Genomic DNA, 17,217 nt, shown 5'->3' with positions numbered 1-17,217 from the left:
AGTGTGCTTGCCAGTGTGCCTTTGCTCTTTGGCACTTCGGCCTGCGCCCTCCGCGGGCGCAGCAGCAGCACCCGACCGAGACTGCACGGAGATCTAATTCAACAAAAGAAGACAAAGAACGGACGCTTTAATTCCATTTGCATCAAAGCGCGCAGCTCTGTACAGTGCACGCGGCCCCCTCAGGTGTACAGACACCTGGCACAGGCACCCCAAGCCCGCTGTACATACAGCCCAATGCAAACTTGCAGTGTACACGCAACTTTGGGGTGTACACGAAACTACGCGGCGGCGTACTTCACACTTTCGGGCACACAGAACATTTGAGGTGTACAGACACCTCCGAGGTGTACAGATAGAAGCACCTCCCTCGTGCCCTGGCACCTCCAGGGTGTACAGACACTTCAGCCGAGTGTCTTACCAATAAAAAAAGCTGACTAGAAAGCTCTTTGCTTTCTCGTTCGACTCAGTTATTAACCATAAGACAGACAGACCCTCTACTGGCGCGCAAGCCTTTGTTTCTAGGCTATCACTGAAACAGCAGCAGCAGCAGCTGCTGCTGCTGCTGCTTCTCCTGGTCACGCCCGTCGCTGCTGCTCAGGCGGAAGCCACTCAATGCCCCTGAAGTGCCCTCTCCCCCCCTTCCGATATGGTGGGTGTGTTCTTGCTGCTGCAGCTGCTCCAGCGGGTGCTGCTGCTGCTAATGTTGCGTCTCCTGCAGCGCCTGGGGGTGCCGGCGTTGCTGTTGCTGCTGCTACTGCAGCTCCACGAGCGGGGGGTGCCGCTGTTGCAGCCGTTGCAGCTCCTGCTGCTCCTGCATCTGCTGCCTCTGCTGCCTCTGTCGCTTTCCCGTTCCTAGGTGTGTTGCTGCGCTGCTGCTCATTGCAGCTCGTGGTCGCCCTCAGTGTGCTGCTGCAGCTGGCGAAGCAGCTGCAGTTGCTGCTGCTGCTGCTGCTGCTGGTGGCTCTTGTCGTGGTGGTGGTGGCGGTGGTGGTGGTACGCATGCAGCAAATGGTTTGCTGCTGCAAGGTCCACCCTGCTGCTCTGCCGGGCCATCAGCCCGCAGGTTGGTGCTGCATACGGCGACAGCTGCAGCACGCCCAAGTCCCGCTGCAGCTGCTCTCTGAAAATCGCTGATTCAGATGCATGCAGCAAAGCTTCGGGAATTAGTTCTGTATGTTCATCTGTCATATCCACGCCGTCCCGCATCAACACCACGCCTTCCCGCAGCAGCACCACCTTCGCAAACAGCTCCTGCAGCAGCAGCAGCAGCAACAGCAGCAACGGCGTTGCAGCGCCGTCAGCCGCGCCAGAAAAACGAGCATGAGCACAGCAGCAGCAGCAGCAGCAGCAGCAGCAACGGTGCACCCAGATGCAAAGGACCTCGTACTGCCCTCTCTAGAACGGCTGAACTTAAACTGAATTTCAAATATACTTTTGCTGCAGCACTTCTTCGCCCTGACACTAAGCGCTTCTAGCTGCTGCTATAATGCCTTATTGCCTGTTTATCTAGAGCGCTATCTCAGTCTGAATGCTGCACAGTTCGCTGCCGAGTCCCCGCTGGCCTGCCCCGCAGCCGCAGCAGCAGCAGCAACAGCAGCAGCAGCAGTGCCTACCGGCGGCAGCCTCCCCTTTATGCCTTCAGTTAAAACAACTCCATTTGTGGATTGAAGAAAAACTGCCCCCTTGGCCATTGCCCGCGCCACGTGTAGATACACCGCAACTTCGGAGTTCCGACGCATGCCGCTCAGCACCGTCGCCTCACCCGGCAGCCCTGTGGCGAAGTCTGCAGCAGCAGCAGCAGCAGCAGCAGCAAATTTGCATGTGTGGGTGGCGGCCAACGTCACTCGGCAGCCCGGCAGCTGCGCTCTGCAGCCACAAAGCGCGAAAATTCTGCCGAGAGGGAAAGCACAGCAGCAGCCTCAGCCAACAGACGCAGCAGCAGCAGCGTTTGCTGCTGCAGCCCGCATGGTGCGGAGAAGCAGCAGCAGCAGCGAGACAGAAACTGCAGACGCGCCCTGCATGCATGTGCTGCTGCTGCTGTTGCTGCTGCTGCTCACGAATGTGGTTTCTGTGCATTCTGTGCAGCCCCAAATGCCTTATGGCCATCCAGTTTCTTAGATAAGTTCCGTGGGCACAAATGGGCAGCTCAGCAGCGTTCTCCACTCTCCGCATGAACAAGTCGCTGCAAACAACAAACACAACAACCAGCTACCGCTGCTGCTGCTGCGCTGCTGCTGCTGTGCTGCTGCTTCGCTGCTGCTGCGCCGCAGTTGCCGCCACACCAGCACGTCTGCTACCCGTGTTTCTACTTCTGCCTCGCGTGTCGTTTCCTCTGCTGCTGTTCGTGCTGCTGCTGTGGTTTCTGCTGCTGCTGCTGCTGGTGCTGCTGCTGCTAACCTGCGTATGTATGGAATGGTGTGGCCCTGTGTGGCTCTTAGCAGCCACTTGCCGCTGAGTCGTTCAACCTTCTTTGCTGCTGCTTTATCTCCGTGATCTGCACAAGCAACTGAGCCACAGACAACAGTGCTGCCGCTTTTGCAGCATAGGCTCTCGCCTGCTGCTCCTGCTGCTGCTGCTGGGGGGGTGGTGAGGCCACCGCTGCTGCTGCAGCCGCTGCTACAGCGGCTGCGTTCAGCGTGAGCACAGTCGCAACACCCCAACGCCGCCAAATCCTGGGTCGAGTCAGCTTGCTGCTCCTCTAGCTGCTGCAGCATTTCTCCCTCCTCTCCTTGCTGCTGTTGCTGCTGCTGCTGCTTCATGAGGGCTGGGCAGGTCTCTACTTCCGTTTTGTCGTACACAAGTTCATATCGCCGCTTAAAATTTCCTTCAACGGCCTGAAGACAGCGGCAGAGGTGGCCGGGTTCGCAGTAATAGCAGCAGCAACTGCAGCAGCAGCAGCAGTAACAGCAGCACCAAAAGCAGCAGCAAAAGCAACAAACAAGGAGCAGCAGCAGGAGCAGCAAAAGCAGCAGCTAAGGCAGCAACAGCAATTAAAACATCAAACAAAAGCGGCAGAGACGCACTCAGCTGCGGCACGACAGCTGTACGGCAGCTGCATGAGCATAAGCATCCGCCCTCACCAACAGTGCCAGAAGCAGCAGCACCAGCTGCAGCAGCAGCAGCAAAGGACGCAGCCGCGGCCTGGCAGCGAATGCGGCGAGCACCACATGAATCACGGGCATCAGCAGCAGTACGAACAGCAACAGCAGCAGCAGCAGCAGCAGCAAGCTGTACTCCCAAGGTCACCCCAGGTGACGGCGAGCACCCCATACACCACATGCGTCAGCAGCAACACGAGTTGCAGCAGCAGCAGCAGCAACTTACACTCTTGAGGTCATTCCAGGTTACAGAGCGCATGCAGGGCAGCGCCAAGAGGTCTCGGACTCTAACAAATCCATCTTCTCGAATGCGCAATCGAAATAGAGAAGCTCCATGTCTCAAGATGAAGTTTAACTTCTTTATTAAAATGTAGCCGCCGCGCGCAGAAAAGGCGCAGCAGCAGCTGCTGTCGGGGTTGCTGCTGCTGCTGCTGTCCTCATCAGCAGCTGCGCGACCACCTGGTGCTGTGCAACCTGCACACACAGAAGGGCCGTCACTGAGCGTTGCTGCTGGTGCTGCTGCTGCTGCTGCTGCTGCTGCTGCAGTTGTTTCCGGTGCCTCTGCCGGCGTGGAGCAGCATAAGTAGTTGTCGATACCTCCTGCTGCGCATTCAGAAGAGGCGCAGCAGCAGCAGCTCCGCGCTGCTGCTGCTGCTGCGGCCCCTGTGTCTGCTGTCTTAAGAGTGTGGAGAGGCTGAGCAGCACCGGCATTTGCTGCTGCAGCTCCTTCTGCTAGAGTGCATTCGTGCTGCTGCATCTGCAGACCGTGCCTGCTGCAGCTGTTGCAGCTGCTGCTGCCACTGCAGCTGCTGCTGGTGCCGCTGCAGCCGCTGCAGCGCGTCTGCTCGGTGACAGCAGACTCTCTCCCCTGCTGCAGGCCTCGAAGCAGACAGCTGCTGCTGCTCTTTGTCTCCCCGCCGCACCTGCACTCCCTGCTGCTTCTCCGTTTACCGCTGTTGCTGCTGCTGCTGTTGCTGCTGCTGCTGGTGTTGAGAGCGCTGACGTTCCGAAGGCAGCTGCTTGCGGAAAGCCGTTTTGGTGTACGCTGCTGCTGCAGGTCATCCTCACCTGATGCAGCACCAGCAGCATCAGCAGCGGCAGCAGCAGGAACAGCAGCAGCAGCGAGAATAGCAGCAGTTGGCTTCAGCCTCAATGCGTTGTCCGCGTGGTGCCCGCCAGCTGCAGCCTTCTCTTTCGTGCTGCAGCAGCAAAGAGGCGCTGCGACGCTGCAGCACTCATCTCCGTCGCTGCTGCTGCTGCAGCACCTGCTTGAGCTGCTAGTTTCTCCGTGGCTCTCCAGCAGCGGAAGTCCTTTCCTGCTGCCCCCGAGCATGCACGGGAAAGCAGCAGAATCCGAGCCATCTGCAGCAGCGGCTGCTGCTGCTGCAGCGGCTGCAGCAGCAGCAGCAGCTGCTGCTGCTGCTGCTGCGGCGCCGCATAACTTTGCCGCCGCCACCTTTGGAGCGGGGGGCTCGCTGTGGCTGCTGCCACCGCTGCTGCTGCTGCTGCAAAGAGGTGCTGCTGCTGCGCCGTACCCACCAACAGCATTATCCCCCTTAAGCACAGCAGAGAGGTGGGGGCTTGAGGGAAGCTGCTGCCGCTGCTGCGCTACTGACGAGCAGCAGCTGCTGCAGCAGCAGCGGAACGCCTCCCTTTCCAAGAGGTTGAGAAGGTGCTTTGGCGGGGGACGCAGCATCCAGCGAGGACGCTCCTTCTGTTGCTGCTGCTGCTGCTGATGGGGTTGCTGCTTCTGCTGGATGTTTCGGTCCTCTCGCTGCTGCTGCTGCTGCTGCTGCGCATGCGCTAGTCGCAATGCCCTTTGCGGTTCCTGCTGCCTCAGCTCTCGTTGCTGCTGCTTCTGCTGTGCTCGGTCCTGGTCTTGCCCAGTATGTTGCTGCTCCTCTTCCTGCCGATCCTGCTGCTGCTGCTGCTGTTGCTGCTGTGCTGCGGGCGCTGCGTTGGCCTCCGACAGCAGCAACTGTGCTGCAGCACGCCCCGTAGCCACCTGGGGCACTGCAGCACAGGAGAGCAGCTCGGAGCTGCTATCTGTGTGTGCGCAGCTGCTTGTGCTGCTGTTGGGGCTGCTGCCTGTGCTGCCAATGCGCGGAAGGCCGCTGCTGCTGCTGCTGCTGCTGCTGTCGCTGCACCTGCCGGCGTCACCGCCACCAATAAAGCTGTCGCGGCTGTTGCTGCTGCAGCTGCCTAGAAGCGCGTCCCCCTGTGAAACTTCAAGGCGGCCGCTCTGGCTCCTGCTGCAGCAGCTGCTGCTGCAGCAAGCGCTGGGCTCGCTTCGTACTACAGCCTCATTTGTTTGCAAATCAAGAGGCCCTGATGCTGAAGCAACAGCTCCTTCACATTTGGTCCTAAAAGCCGGGAGCTGCGTGCAAAACATGCCGTGCTGGCACTTGTGTTGCTGCTGCTGCTGCTGCAGCCCTTTGAATGGTTGCTGGGGCGCCCGACGCTGCTGCTGCTGCTGAAGCCGCGGCTGCGCGGAAGGGCTCCCCGATAAAGAAGTGCAAGAACACCTGAGAGTCCAGAGGTTCTCCATCTACGTTCTGTGAGAGCGACTGCTGCTGCTAACATTAGCAACGAAGACACGGGCGGGTTCGCGTCGCAAGTGATCCCGGCCACTACAGTTCCCTCTGCATACGTTGAACTGTCTGTACACTTCAGCTTCTGTCACTATAAAAAGCAAAACTGCAAAAAAACCCTCAACAATGGCGTAAGCATGCTGGTCAGATCCGCGTGTCCATCAGCAGCAGCCCCGGCTCTCCAGCTCGTCCATTGGAGACGCACCCGAAAGGCTCTGCGGACTCTTCGGCCTCTCCCTCTCTCACTCTTTTAAAAACGCAAACGAACTGCAAGAAGCTCTCACTTAAGAGAATGCAGAAGGGTGAGACCCGAGAAGAGTCGCGTGCCTGGTTTGAGTGGACATCACGTGGCTGAGGCAACTGCAGTGGAACAAATTGGTATATTCCCCGATTGTGGCACTCTTATTTATTCGACTTCATGTAAAAAACTCGTTATTTTTGAAAGGCATTGCGACGAGTTGAGGAGTCTTGTGTCAACTGTGATTTCCCCCACTGGCTCATGCGGCCGTTGCTTCGTGCCCAGTGAGTGTACAGCCCAGCCTCAGGCCCCGGAGAGGATATTTCATGTGTTTTTTCTCTTTTCCCGCGTTAAATTAAATCAATTTAGATGAATAGTCTTGGAGTAAGCGTGTTCCTTACGCAACAGAGAGGCACTTTGGACAGTAACCGCTGGCATCCACCAGGAGCACGAGCTGTCGACGTGTAGTACATTGATTTCCGCTCACTCACCACAAAAGGTGTACAGATATTGGTAACTATGAATCAAAAGAGAAGACTATTCCTAGAACAGGCAAGAGTTCGTGGTCAGCGTAGTGTTGAAAGCACCTGCTGCTCCTCCCTGCTGGGCTTGGAGTAACAGTGCAGAGTCCAGATACTTCAATGTAGGTTTTTAGTGCCAAGTTAAGAGACTTGAGCTCCTTATCTGCATCTCTGTGTTCAGGCTTCCCAGTAAGAGCCCTCTTGTGCTGTAACACCTCCTATGCCTTCTGTGTAAGTCTTCTTATCCACTGTCTGAACTTTTCGGGAAGAGAAAAGGAATTAGGTGCTGACAAGCTGCCCAAAGTCCAACAGTCACTAAGGTTCGCTTGAGTCTGTTTATATGTGTATTATGTGAATTTTGTGGAGCAAATATTTGCACCTACATCACAACGAAATAGACAGTTTCTTAGCCTATGAAGTGCTAATTGCAGTGCAGAACCCCCCGCATGGGGTAGGAATTGGTTTAGTCTGGCTGTGGGACTGAAGTGACGGGAAGTTTAATACACACATAAGTGAAATTGAAGCAAAACTTAGATTATTTTGCCACAATCCTACGCCATTTTCAGAACCCATTCGCACCGGAATGCAAGATTACTCTCCCTAATTGAGTAGGGATTGTTTCTCTTTTTCAAGCCCAGTTATGCGTAGTCTGGCCAACAGGGCTGTAAATATAGGCACCTACTGTTAGCAAGGGCTAAGGAAACAAAGATAGTTACCAACGCCGGTGGAGTAAGGCTGGAAGTGCCTTAAAGGGCTATAATGGACAGAATAGGCCAAGCTTATTCTCCAGGACGGAAGAATGTTGGGAGCCGATTGCTCTGGGACTATGCCACGGTGAAGTCAAGGAGTTCTAACTCTCGTAGCGTGAAGCATACACTGAGGAAGCCAGAACAAGTCTTTTTTACCTGCCAGTGTTGGCCACACAACGCTACTGGGAAAGTGATGCATAGGGTAGTTTCAAAAGAAGCCAGAGGACAGAATGGTATACCTTCCACTTTTCAAGAGTGTTGCCATCTCTAGAAGAAACCCTGATTGCTGGCTTGAGCATTCCTCAAAATGAACTTAAGGCTGCCCTGAAATATTTCGAGTAAGTGCTCTGTAGCGGTTCATACTCCAGGATACAACGGGGTTCCCAACCACTCGTTACGCCGCTTCGTTGACTCCATATGTGTTATTCTGAATAATCAAAAAAACATTAAGATCACTGTTGGTCATTTCACAGCTTAGTCACCCTAATGTAACAATTTCCGACCCAGAGGGTCAGGGGGCTTGGCCTGCTGTCTCAGCTCTAGTCTGGCTCCTCACCTACCGATGCCAGCGCGCTGTACAAGGACAGGCTACATACAACAATATACCGAAAAGCGAAGCCTTTAATTTTCATCATACTATATGAGAGGCCCGGTCCTTTTTAACATATCATTGCATGCACGGCCTCACGGGAAGAGCGTATCTTTCCATTAAGGAGGAATCATTACGGTACGAACATTTGTCAGCATTAGTGGTCATTGCTTTTGTCCAGGCAGTGAAATAAAGGAATCTTTAGAAGAATCAGAGCTCCCCGCCTCAGAAAGAAGCAACTCATTCGGAACCGGGAAGGGCTCCTGCTCTGCTTGTCGATCTGGCTGCGAACAGCGCTAAACGTCTACACTAAAGATGCCCGTAGCACTTTACAGAACACAGTCTTGTGATCTTGCTTTCTAGTGGCAATTCAGATTTCATGGATTTCTTTGTTGGATTGCTTCTCCGAGACTTCCTTTCATTCTCCCGCCTTTGTTCCCTTCCAGGGCCCCATATACTGCTCAGACGAAGATGTTTTCGAGTTAATTCCCCCCATTTTCCGAACTAATTGCCCCCATTTCTTCGTGGATTTCAGGGTTTAGTGGCACTTGTAAATGCCATCCTCAGCACTGCACCGCTAACCCTCCCTGGGCACTGGCCGCGGCAGACGCCTCTTAGAAATGAAACCATTCACGCTTCTTCGTGGGCCAAGTGGCATATAATGGTGTCTGTGACCCCATATACCATTCGCGTACAGCCTAACACTCCAATCATTCCTCTTTGACTTCTCCGTACAAGGGTAAAGGTTAGCCTTAAGCTCATTGCCGTATTTTTCGGTTGCTTTCCTCACCCTCCATTCGCTCCACACACTTTTGAATCATCACGAAGCAATCGAATACTTCCGAGGAGCAAATGCATGTCTTTAGAAAACATAGCTGGTGAATATCGGGGAAGTGAATGATGGGAAGGAATTGTTTGTTTGCTTGCTTCGCTGGAAGCCACGTGGTCTAGCCTTAGTCTGGTTTCAGGGGTTTGGACACACCCTTCGAGCGAAAGACAGTCGTTCTGTGGGTTAAAGGCGTAATTTCACTCCATCTCATGCAGATAATTAAAATTTGAAGTGCCAAGTTCGCCAGTAGATGTGATTTAAAGCCCTTACCCCACGGTTCAGCTGTCGTAAACCGGTGTGGCTGCTTGGTAGGTGGGAGCTACACATACCGCCTCATGGCGGGTATGGCTCAAGGTTGAAATTCTGTTTGTCTTTTAAAAAGAGATAAGCAGAAGAAGAATAGTAAGGATTGTTTAGCTTGCTTTACTTTAAGTGTGCGCGTACTGCTGCCACGTGTGAGGCACCGCTGGTCACCGTGCTGAGCTGGCTGCTTTGATCCAGCAGCACACAGAGGAATGTCCAAAATTTTGTTCCCTTTTTTTGCCGTCAATTCACCAACAATATTTCATTAAAGGTATCCTGAACTTTAAGGTTGTCTGTGGCTGCTGTCCGATGCCTCATCGACCAGCAGGGTTGTCTCTATGGAGATCATCCAGTGCCCAGTCATGAAAACTCCAAGACGCCCAGCAGAAGCGCGTTTTAAGCTTTTTTAAGCCTTTTCCTGAACAATTTTAAGCCAATACTTTCTTCAAAGTCTCGGTGCTGACCCCAAATCACCGGTCGCTGCTTCCGCGGTACCATTTCGCTTCCCTGGTGAAAACTCCTCGCAGTGTCGTAATTTGTTCCCCGCCTGAACTTCAACGTTGTATATCAATTCACATCCTGCCAACCAGAAACTAGATCTAACGTGGGAAAAATGAGGGGGCGGTCCTCCTGTGTAGGAGCTGCCTTCGTGGCTCTACTTCTGGGACTTTTTGTAAGTGCTGCGCCTTCTCACGCGTCAAGTGTGACCAAAGAAAACAAGTTAGAGGCTGCGGATGAAAGCGCGTCCACTCATAAGCCTAAGAACTCAGTGAACGCTGCAGAAGTTCACAAACACCAAGACGCCTCGGGGAACAGTCAAGCTCTCCTGCAAACCAGCAATACTGCCGCTCATGCCAGATCAGCTCAGCCCGAAGACGTGACAGATGGTGAGTCGGAACCAAACATGCAATAGCTGAGTCAAATGAAATAAACCAGTGTGCAGCTATTCCTGTGCCTGCGTATCCCGCCTGCGGGTTCTGGCTGGCCACCCACACGGCGCAGTGCTTGTGCTGCTGCTTCTGAAGATATTAATCTGTGTATCCTGAAGACATTAGTCTGTGTATCCTCTCCCACTGTGTTCAAAGTGTCGTGCAGTCTATTCCTTGAGCCGATATGAGCGTTCACATGCCCGTGTACACAGACTGCGTGATCGAGCACAACAAGAAAAGGGTTGGAAAACTCAAAAAGCCTCTCATGCCGATGGAGCGGAACTCCGATGCTGTTTACCAGGCGCTGACCTACGCAAAATATGTAATGGAACATGGTTGCCCGTTTAAACACTCGGGGGCCGACGGGGTAAGCTGTTTCAATCTGTTCGGGGCTTCATTACATGTCGTTATATTCACTTAATGGTGTTCACGCTGCCGTCTGCATGTAGCTGGGTTGTGTTCATAATCCCGTTGTCAACGGGAGTTCGTAGTGGTGTGACTCTTCGCTCTCTCTTTATTCCGGCGCCTGTCCGTACTTTCGGGAAATGAAGTTCTTTATCGCAGGACACTATAAATTGGTTCTTGCTAGTTGCGTTTGTGTGTTTGTCTGAACCGCTCTTAGGATGGCTCCATACATATCGTTTCTTTGTTTACTTCCCGCTGCATGTGCGTTTTCTGGGGGTGCTAAGCGTAACCTTGTTAACTTGTCGATCTTACCTCCGTGTTTTTTCCTTTTTAGTTCGGTGAGAACCTCTACGCGACTTCCGGCCCACAGGCGATGTGCTCAGATGCTGTGGGGGCCTGGTACAACGAGATAAAGCATTTCAAGTAAGCTGTGAACCAGACAAACCAGGCAGAGATAACGAGGACACACAAAATTCAATTCAAGTAATCATGTGCCACTGCCGTTTTAGTTCTTGCTCATTTGTTCCATTCCTTGTACTCACCTCAGCGGGAAGTATCCAGGTGGAAACTGGACGCTCAAGTCTGGCCACTTCACTCAAGTCATGTGGAGTGGAAGTACGGAACTCGGCTGCGCCCGCACTGTGGGATGCGGGAGCTCGATCCTGATTTGCAACTACAAGCCCCCTGGCAACTGGTCCGGAGAGCCTCCTTTCTCGTGAGTATTGTATGTAGTGTTGATTGTAGTTTATGCTTTGTGCCATTCGTTTTCTAGAATTACATATTCTGCAGTGAAGGAATTATCCAGGAAGATGAGTAATCATATATTAGGAGTATTTTCGGCTCACATGTAATTGCATGTAACTGGGTTGTTCTCTTTATGTGGTCATGACATTTTGTGTCCTTATCATTTTTTTCCTCCATTTGGTTGCTTCATCTGCGGCCCACATAATTTGAACTTGTGTGTGTTACTGTCCGTCAGGGAGGAGGTGTGGAATAGCATCATGAGCGCTTCTAGTGCACCTGCAGTGTCCTTGTCGCCTTTTGTGACGGTTACTGTTATCTTTGTGGGGTACATTACCAGCACAGGCTCTGCCGTAGTGTACTAAACTGTTACTGAACTCATTGTTATCCTTTTAATTGTGGCTGGTGTGTGAATGTTTTCAAATACCACTAGATTAACACAGTTTGCGCTGTGTTGCGTCGGGTGCGCTGGTAGTCAATTCCACCACCTTTAGGGCGCAATGTTTGCCTCGATAATGCGGAAAAGAGACGTAAAATTAAGCGTTTAATTGCCGTCCTTTAATCTCTTGCTTTAAGATGCGAGGAACGGCGAACGAAGCATCAATTCGACGACAATGTAAACTCTTTTTTCCTGTCTACCTCGTTGGTGCCATGCTGGCTGCTTTTGATTTAAAAGCACAGGAATTCCCAAGTAGTAGTGGCAAGGCTTTGCTTCACTTCGGCCTCAACGTTGCAGTCAGCAACCAGGAGTTTACGGCAGAAGATGCATCTTTCCTTTTAGTCCAAGCTTCACACAGGCTTTATTGGAAACAGCATTCAGTAGCACACTGTATAGGCCTTTCAAGATGGATTTTCCAGCTGCCAGGAATAATGTGAATGCTTCTGAGCGGGCAAAATGGCAGTGGCGTTGCAAGCAGCGTTCAACTTGCTGCTGAAAATATACGATCGTGAACTCGAATAATGTGTTTGCCGTCATTTCATCAACTGAACGTACATAGCTCGCAGATTTGTGGCTCAATAGTTGTCCGTGTGGGAAGTTGGCTTCTTGGGTTAGCTGTAAGAGACGTATCATGTTTGTGAACGCAGTGCAACAATATGTGTCATCGGTTTGTAGTGCATGCAGAAGCAAATTTGTCCTATATGCGCACGTACATATACGTGTATACATGCCGATCTGCCTTGGGAATAGCTTTAACTAACATAATTCAGTTTGTTGGCAAACTACGACCTGCTATGTTTCTCAAAGTCGGCAGCAGCAACATTTCGCTTACTTGCTGTCTCGTTGTTTTAGTTCTCATTTGTCCTGAACGACCGTATTATTGTGTTTCGCTGAATAAAGGCATGTGCATACACGCAAGTATTTCTATTTTTGGAGCGGGCTCTGATGCTACTGTTGCGCCAAGCCCTTAGTGCACAACCATTGGGGCAATGTAGGCGTATGATTTCGATCTTCCATTACTGCTTTATGGATGGCATCTCAGTGTGTACCATCACTTTAATTAGAGGACGTCCAGTCGCAGAAGTCTTTTAGCATAGGCTGCAATTGGCTTCATGCTCCACTGTGCCACCGTACTGCTGTAACTGCACATTCACAAAACGAAGCATGGTTGTAGAGTTCCCTGGTGGAACAGTAGTGAACCAGAAGTTCTGCTGGGTACGGGTGGTTGTCTATCCATTTTGACGAGTTTTCTGCGGTCGAATGCTATTACTTCAATGCACATAGTTATTAGCAGACTAATGCTCCGGGACGGAGCACCGTACCGTGTATAGATCGAAGTGAACGAACAGGACTTGTTTATGAGATTTAATGCGGTAGGACCTCGTGGACTGGTAGAATTCACAGTGATTTAGAGTGGTATAACTTAGATTCCAGTCACTTTTGAACATTCATTCCACCCGTCAGGCATCCATTGTCCTCTGCACAGTCTAGGTAAGGTGATCTGACGAAGGCTTTAGCTGGGTCTGTAGCATCTTTGCTACTATGGGCGAAAGATTTACACATCAACACCAGGCCTGGAAGGGGCGAATATTCTAACAGGACGCAACTAGCCCTGTCTCCAGCGGTACACGCTAGGGGGCCTCCCTCCTACGAACAATTTTTTGCGTGTTTGCTCTGCAGCCAAGCTCCATTCTCTGCAAATCGATGTGAATCCACTGCAAACTGTCTCCACTGACATAATTTTCTTCACGTTCCCAAGCAACAAAGAATTTCAAGTGAACTCATAGTAGGTAGTTATGTGCTATATAGATTAACTTCGACCACGAGACTCGAGGCAGTGCGCGGAAAGCAGGTAAGTGCTCCTTTCCAACAAGTTGGGCAACAACAGTCTGGCGCCTGTTACGATCAAGATACATCAGGTCCTGAAAGGAAGAGTTAACAAGCTTGCCTAGAGGAATTTAATCATGCTACTTTGTGGCTGGCACACGAAGAAAGTCCTGAGATGCGCCCCTCTCTGTTGCCCTTGTACAGAGCCTTGTGGGCATCGGGGGGGTCCTCTCCGTCCCCCTTACTTGCAACCAGGGTCTTGACATAAGTTTACTCGGCAGTAAGACCCTTTACAGCATGTAGCCTTTTAACTTGGCTCCCAGTGGCTGAATGCCGGCGTTGTGTCTCTACGACGGGCCATCACTGCATCTGCAGTTGCTAAATAATTGGTCTAATCGTAGTTTACAGTTCATCCACTGAACAAGTACACTTCATAAAAGTGCACACACCTAGAGAGTTGGCGAACGTTGAATGTGCCAATAGCAGAGCTCCGTGAACTTCGCGGCACTGTGGGGGGCAATGATCACCAAAACGCCTGCCCCTTGTATAACGGTTTCACAACAGTTCAGCGGAGTACCAATTACTAATTGCAACACAGACTGCTTATGAGCAGTGTGATGAGCTTTTTGAGCTAGTTGCCAAGGAGTGCCGGGGAAGCTTCACTAGCTTGCTGGAACGCTTTTTTCGTCTGATCCTAGTAGCTGAGTCGCTGCATTACATTTTCCTCTTAATTTAACACTTGAAGGAATATAAGTATCAATTTGCTGGTATATGCCGCAGCATCTTTTGGCTCATTGTATTCTTCATTAGCTGATCTGAGCGTGAGCGGTGCTAGCAGACCGGTCGATCCAATGAGCCAACCCCCAGCCTTGATCGCGGACAGCAGAGTGCACACTCGACGCTTTCGCAACCACACACACTCGCAGATTTGAATAAGACCTATGAAAGAGGAAGTGATACATCAGATTGAATCAAATTCATGTACGAAGCATTTTCTAGTTCCGTTGACAGCAAGACAACAGGGTTTGGGGGGCTGCGTCGGACCAAGGTGACTTTGTACGACACATCATCTTGCATACTCAAGGGATGTGTGGTATATTTTCAGCGCTAAGGTTTGTGCTTTCTGGAGGGTACATCCCCTTCAGATTTGTCGTATCTTGGATTCCTTGAACCGCAGCTTAGCCAGGCCATTGAGCTAGCGCAGAACGCAGGAGGGTGTGCACAGCATGTAATTTTCGCGCATTTCGGTGTTGACTCCATATCGTTGGTTATGCTGTCTTTCTGTGCGTGTGTCTGCCTGTTTTTACGCAGATATTTGGCATTGATGGCCTGATGAACGTCTTTTAGGGGAGGTCGTCGGCGAGTTGACGAGTCGGTGCGCATTTCTCTGGTCTCTAAGGGAGGGATAGTTACACGAACTGGTTGGTCATCTACGTCCCGGATTTGTCCGCTCACTGAGACATCATACGATAGGGCCTGACAACGCGAGGAGAGAAGTGCAGGGAGTAAACGAGGGAGCTTACTGAGAGCCGACAATGGTTTGCGTTCCAGGGCAGAACAGGGGGTTCTTTAGCGGCGGTCTTGCGTGCGGTTGCCTGCCCGGTTTCCCTTTCATGTTTCATGCGGTGTAGACTGTTGGAAGTGGCCGTAGGTATTTCTTGTGGGTGGACAGTGCTGTTCACCCGAAACTAGGTGGCAACCCGTGGCGCGAATTGGCGAAATGAATCCTCCACGTGTTGACCTGCCGATAGGCATACACGCGGAAGATGATATTTCAGGCTCATTGTGTTGTTCATGCCCGCGGCACAGTTGTAACAGATGCATCTGCCTGTCGAACATTTGAGGGGAGCCTGTCCCTCGCTTGGAGTTCGCTAGTGGTGAACTAATGCAGATGGTGTTTCACATAGCGCTACACGTGAAGATTGCTTGCAGTGCACGTAAGGTACGAACCAGATATTTTCGTAGTATGCGGGCATGCTGAAAGCATATGAGACTTGCATGTAATGGCCCGCGTGAGGTAGGCATGTCGTCCTGCCCACGTGACACTACATAGACATTTCCCTATAGGAGTGGTGCCTGCCAGCTTTTGCGCAGTGCATGGTGGAGCGTATCGCTGTGACGTGACATATCTGCGTTTGCAAATACAGGAGGGCTTCCTCCTGCTGTCCAGGGCTGGTGGAGTTCAGGCGCTAGCTGTGTACGAATGTTGGGGAGGACACATCGTATCATGAACGCCTGCGCAGCCAAATCAGCAGCTGTAGCAGCAGCTAGAAGGGCAGCTGCAGTTGCGGCCGCGGCAGCAGCTGCGGCAGCAACCACAACAGCGGCCGGCAACAGCACGGCCCCGAATTTCTCCTTCCGTGGTCCCCCTTTGTGGACATTCTCGTCGCTGTTGTCAAGCCATTTTCGTACGACAGTACAAGATACAGATGCCAAGTGTAGCTGCAGAGACTTTGCTACACTAGGTCAACAGTGTGCATTGGTTATGTGTCCCTATTAGGGTAGATGTAAATAATAGGCAGCGTAGGGCGTTTTACCGGCGTAACGTCAGTTGTAGCGTGATATGCTGAAATATTAACTTGTGGAGCAGATACAAGCTGGAAGAAGTCGTGGAATTTGATATGCAGTGCAACAGTAGAGACTTCCATCAACGCCTTTCCAGTCGTAGAGTTTATTGTTCTGTAGATGAGAACTAGCATTAATAAGGAGAGTTTACAGACCCAATTAATGTGGAGGAAAGCCAGTGTAGCGGCGTGCAGTGCGTTTTATTCGGCTATGTAGCATGGTGGTTGGAGCATACGGTGAGTACGTATCGGCAGTGTGAACGTCATAGGGTTGCCTCTAAAGGGTGTCGCAGGTTTAAAATAGTGTACGGCGTTAGTGCAGGTGGGATGCGCAGATGTCGGATGTTGCATGCAGTGCCAGACTATGAATTGAGCAGGGCTACGTTAGGTGGGTTGAGTTGGCTCAGAAGTGTCGGAGGGATATATGTATTGTTTTTTTCTGCGTGTGACGTGAGAGTGGGGAGTGGCAATGTACGCAGTGTATATGCGTAGATCTTGTGCACTGTTGGCGGGCGTGGCATGCAATCTCACAGTCGGAGCCACTTCTTTGTTGCCATTAAGCGTTACAGTGAGCAGCTGGGATGGACGAGGAAGGAGGACGGAACTGAGGTACCTAGCTACCCGCAGCAACCCAGACCTTCAGAATGTAGGAGAGTAGCATCTTAAAGTTGAAGGGTGACACGGTAGTTTTCGTGCTGAACACAGGAGAGATCCGCAGTTTAAGTGTGCTCTGAGCTCTTCAGGGCGTGCAGCTACTGCTTTGAAAGTCTGGATGCACCGACTTCTTGTAGTTAACCAGGTACCCAATTTTATAGTGATTCTAAAATGTATGGTGGGCACAGTCTTGGTCCATGTTTTGCACGTACGATGTTTATTCTGCCTGTACAGGGTGTTGGGGAGCACTCAACATGCAAGTGTGTCTGGGCTCTGGGTGCCCGGTGGATGAGGCATGCCGTGGCTTGCTTGCCTCGAACTTCGCCAGAAGTCTTCACCTAATAATTTTGATGTGCTTGTCGCAGTGTTACGGATGCTCTCTACATGTAAGGCCTCACTTTACACGTTTTTTTCGTGGTTCACGTCTTGATGTAGCACCAAATGTCTGCCAGGTGTACCGCTTGTAAATGCGTGAGATTCCGATGGGGGCGTTCGGATTGTTCTTGTTGACTCTTAACTGGGGTCACATTTTTCACAACATGCAGAATGACGCGCAGTGTTCCAGGGTCCTAGTTAGTCACACGAGAGGCAAGGGAGAGCTTTCTAGTTGCTTTCCCTTCAGTACGTTCGGAAGTTGCTTGGAGTTTAGTTTATTATTTATTATCCAGGTAGTGGGTAACGGAAATCTCCATAAAAGTCTAATAGGGGTATGGACGTATTTTGGCGCAGAAAGGTTGGGG

At 51.6% G+C, this 17,217-nt stretch overlaps 2 protein-coding genes across 2 annotated transcripts; one reads left to right on the top strand and one right to left on the bottom strand.

The window, feature by feature from the left end:
- Positions 1–876: 876 nt before the first annotated feature.
- ETH_00002025 (tRNA 2' phosphotransferase, putative) lies at positions 877–5,646 on the bottom strand (the record flags this gene model as incomplete). Its single annotated transcript, XM_013372748.1, has 5 exons — positions 877–1,251; positions 1,614–1,783; positions 2,058–2,182; positions 2,398–2,834; positions 3,325–5,646. The coding sequence occupies 5 exons, from the start codon at positions 5,644–5,646 to the stop codon at positions 877–879; spliced, it is 3,429 nt and encodes a 1,142-aa protein (XP_013228202.1).
- A 3,885-nt stretch (positions 5,647–9,531) lies between these two features.
- ETH_00002020 (SCP-like domain-containing protein, putative) lies at positions 9,532–11,358 on the top strand (the record flags this gene model as incomplete). The annotated part of the gene is made up of 5 exons (XM_013372747.1): positions 9,532–9,805; positions 10,060–10,214; positions 10,587–10,675; positions 10,800–10,967; positions 11,232–11,358. The coding sequence occupies 5 exons, from the start codon at positions 9,532–9,534 to the stop codon at positions 11,356–11,358; spliced, it is 813 nt and encodes a 270-aa protein (XP_013228201.1).
- Between the last annotated feature and the right edge of the window lie 5,859 nt (positions 11,359–17,217).

Source organism: Eimeria tenella, genomic scaffold, assembly GCF_000499545.2.
Source record: "Eimeria tenella Houghton genomic scaffold, Eth_scaff106, whole genome shotgun sequence".
In the NCBI taxonomy this organism is placed as follows: domain Eukaryota; phylum Apicomplexa; class Conoidasida; order Eucoccidiorida; family Eimeriidae; genus Eimeria; species Eimeria tenella.
Note: the sequence above shows the minus strand (reverse complement) of the source record. Positions and strands in the feature narration are given on the sequence as shown.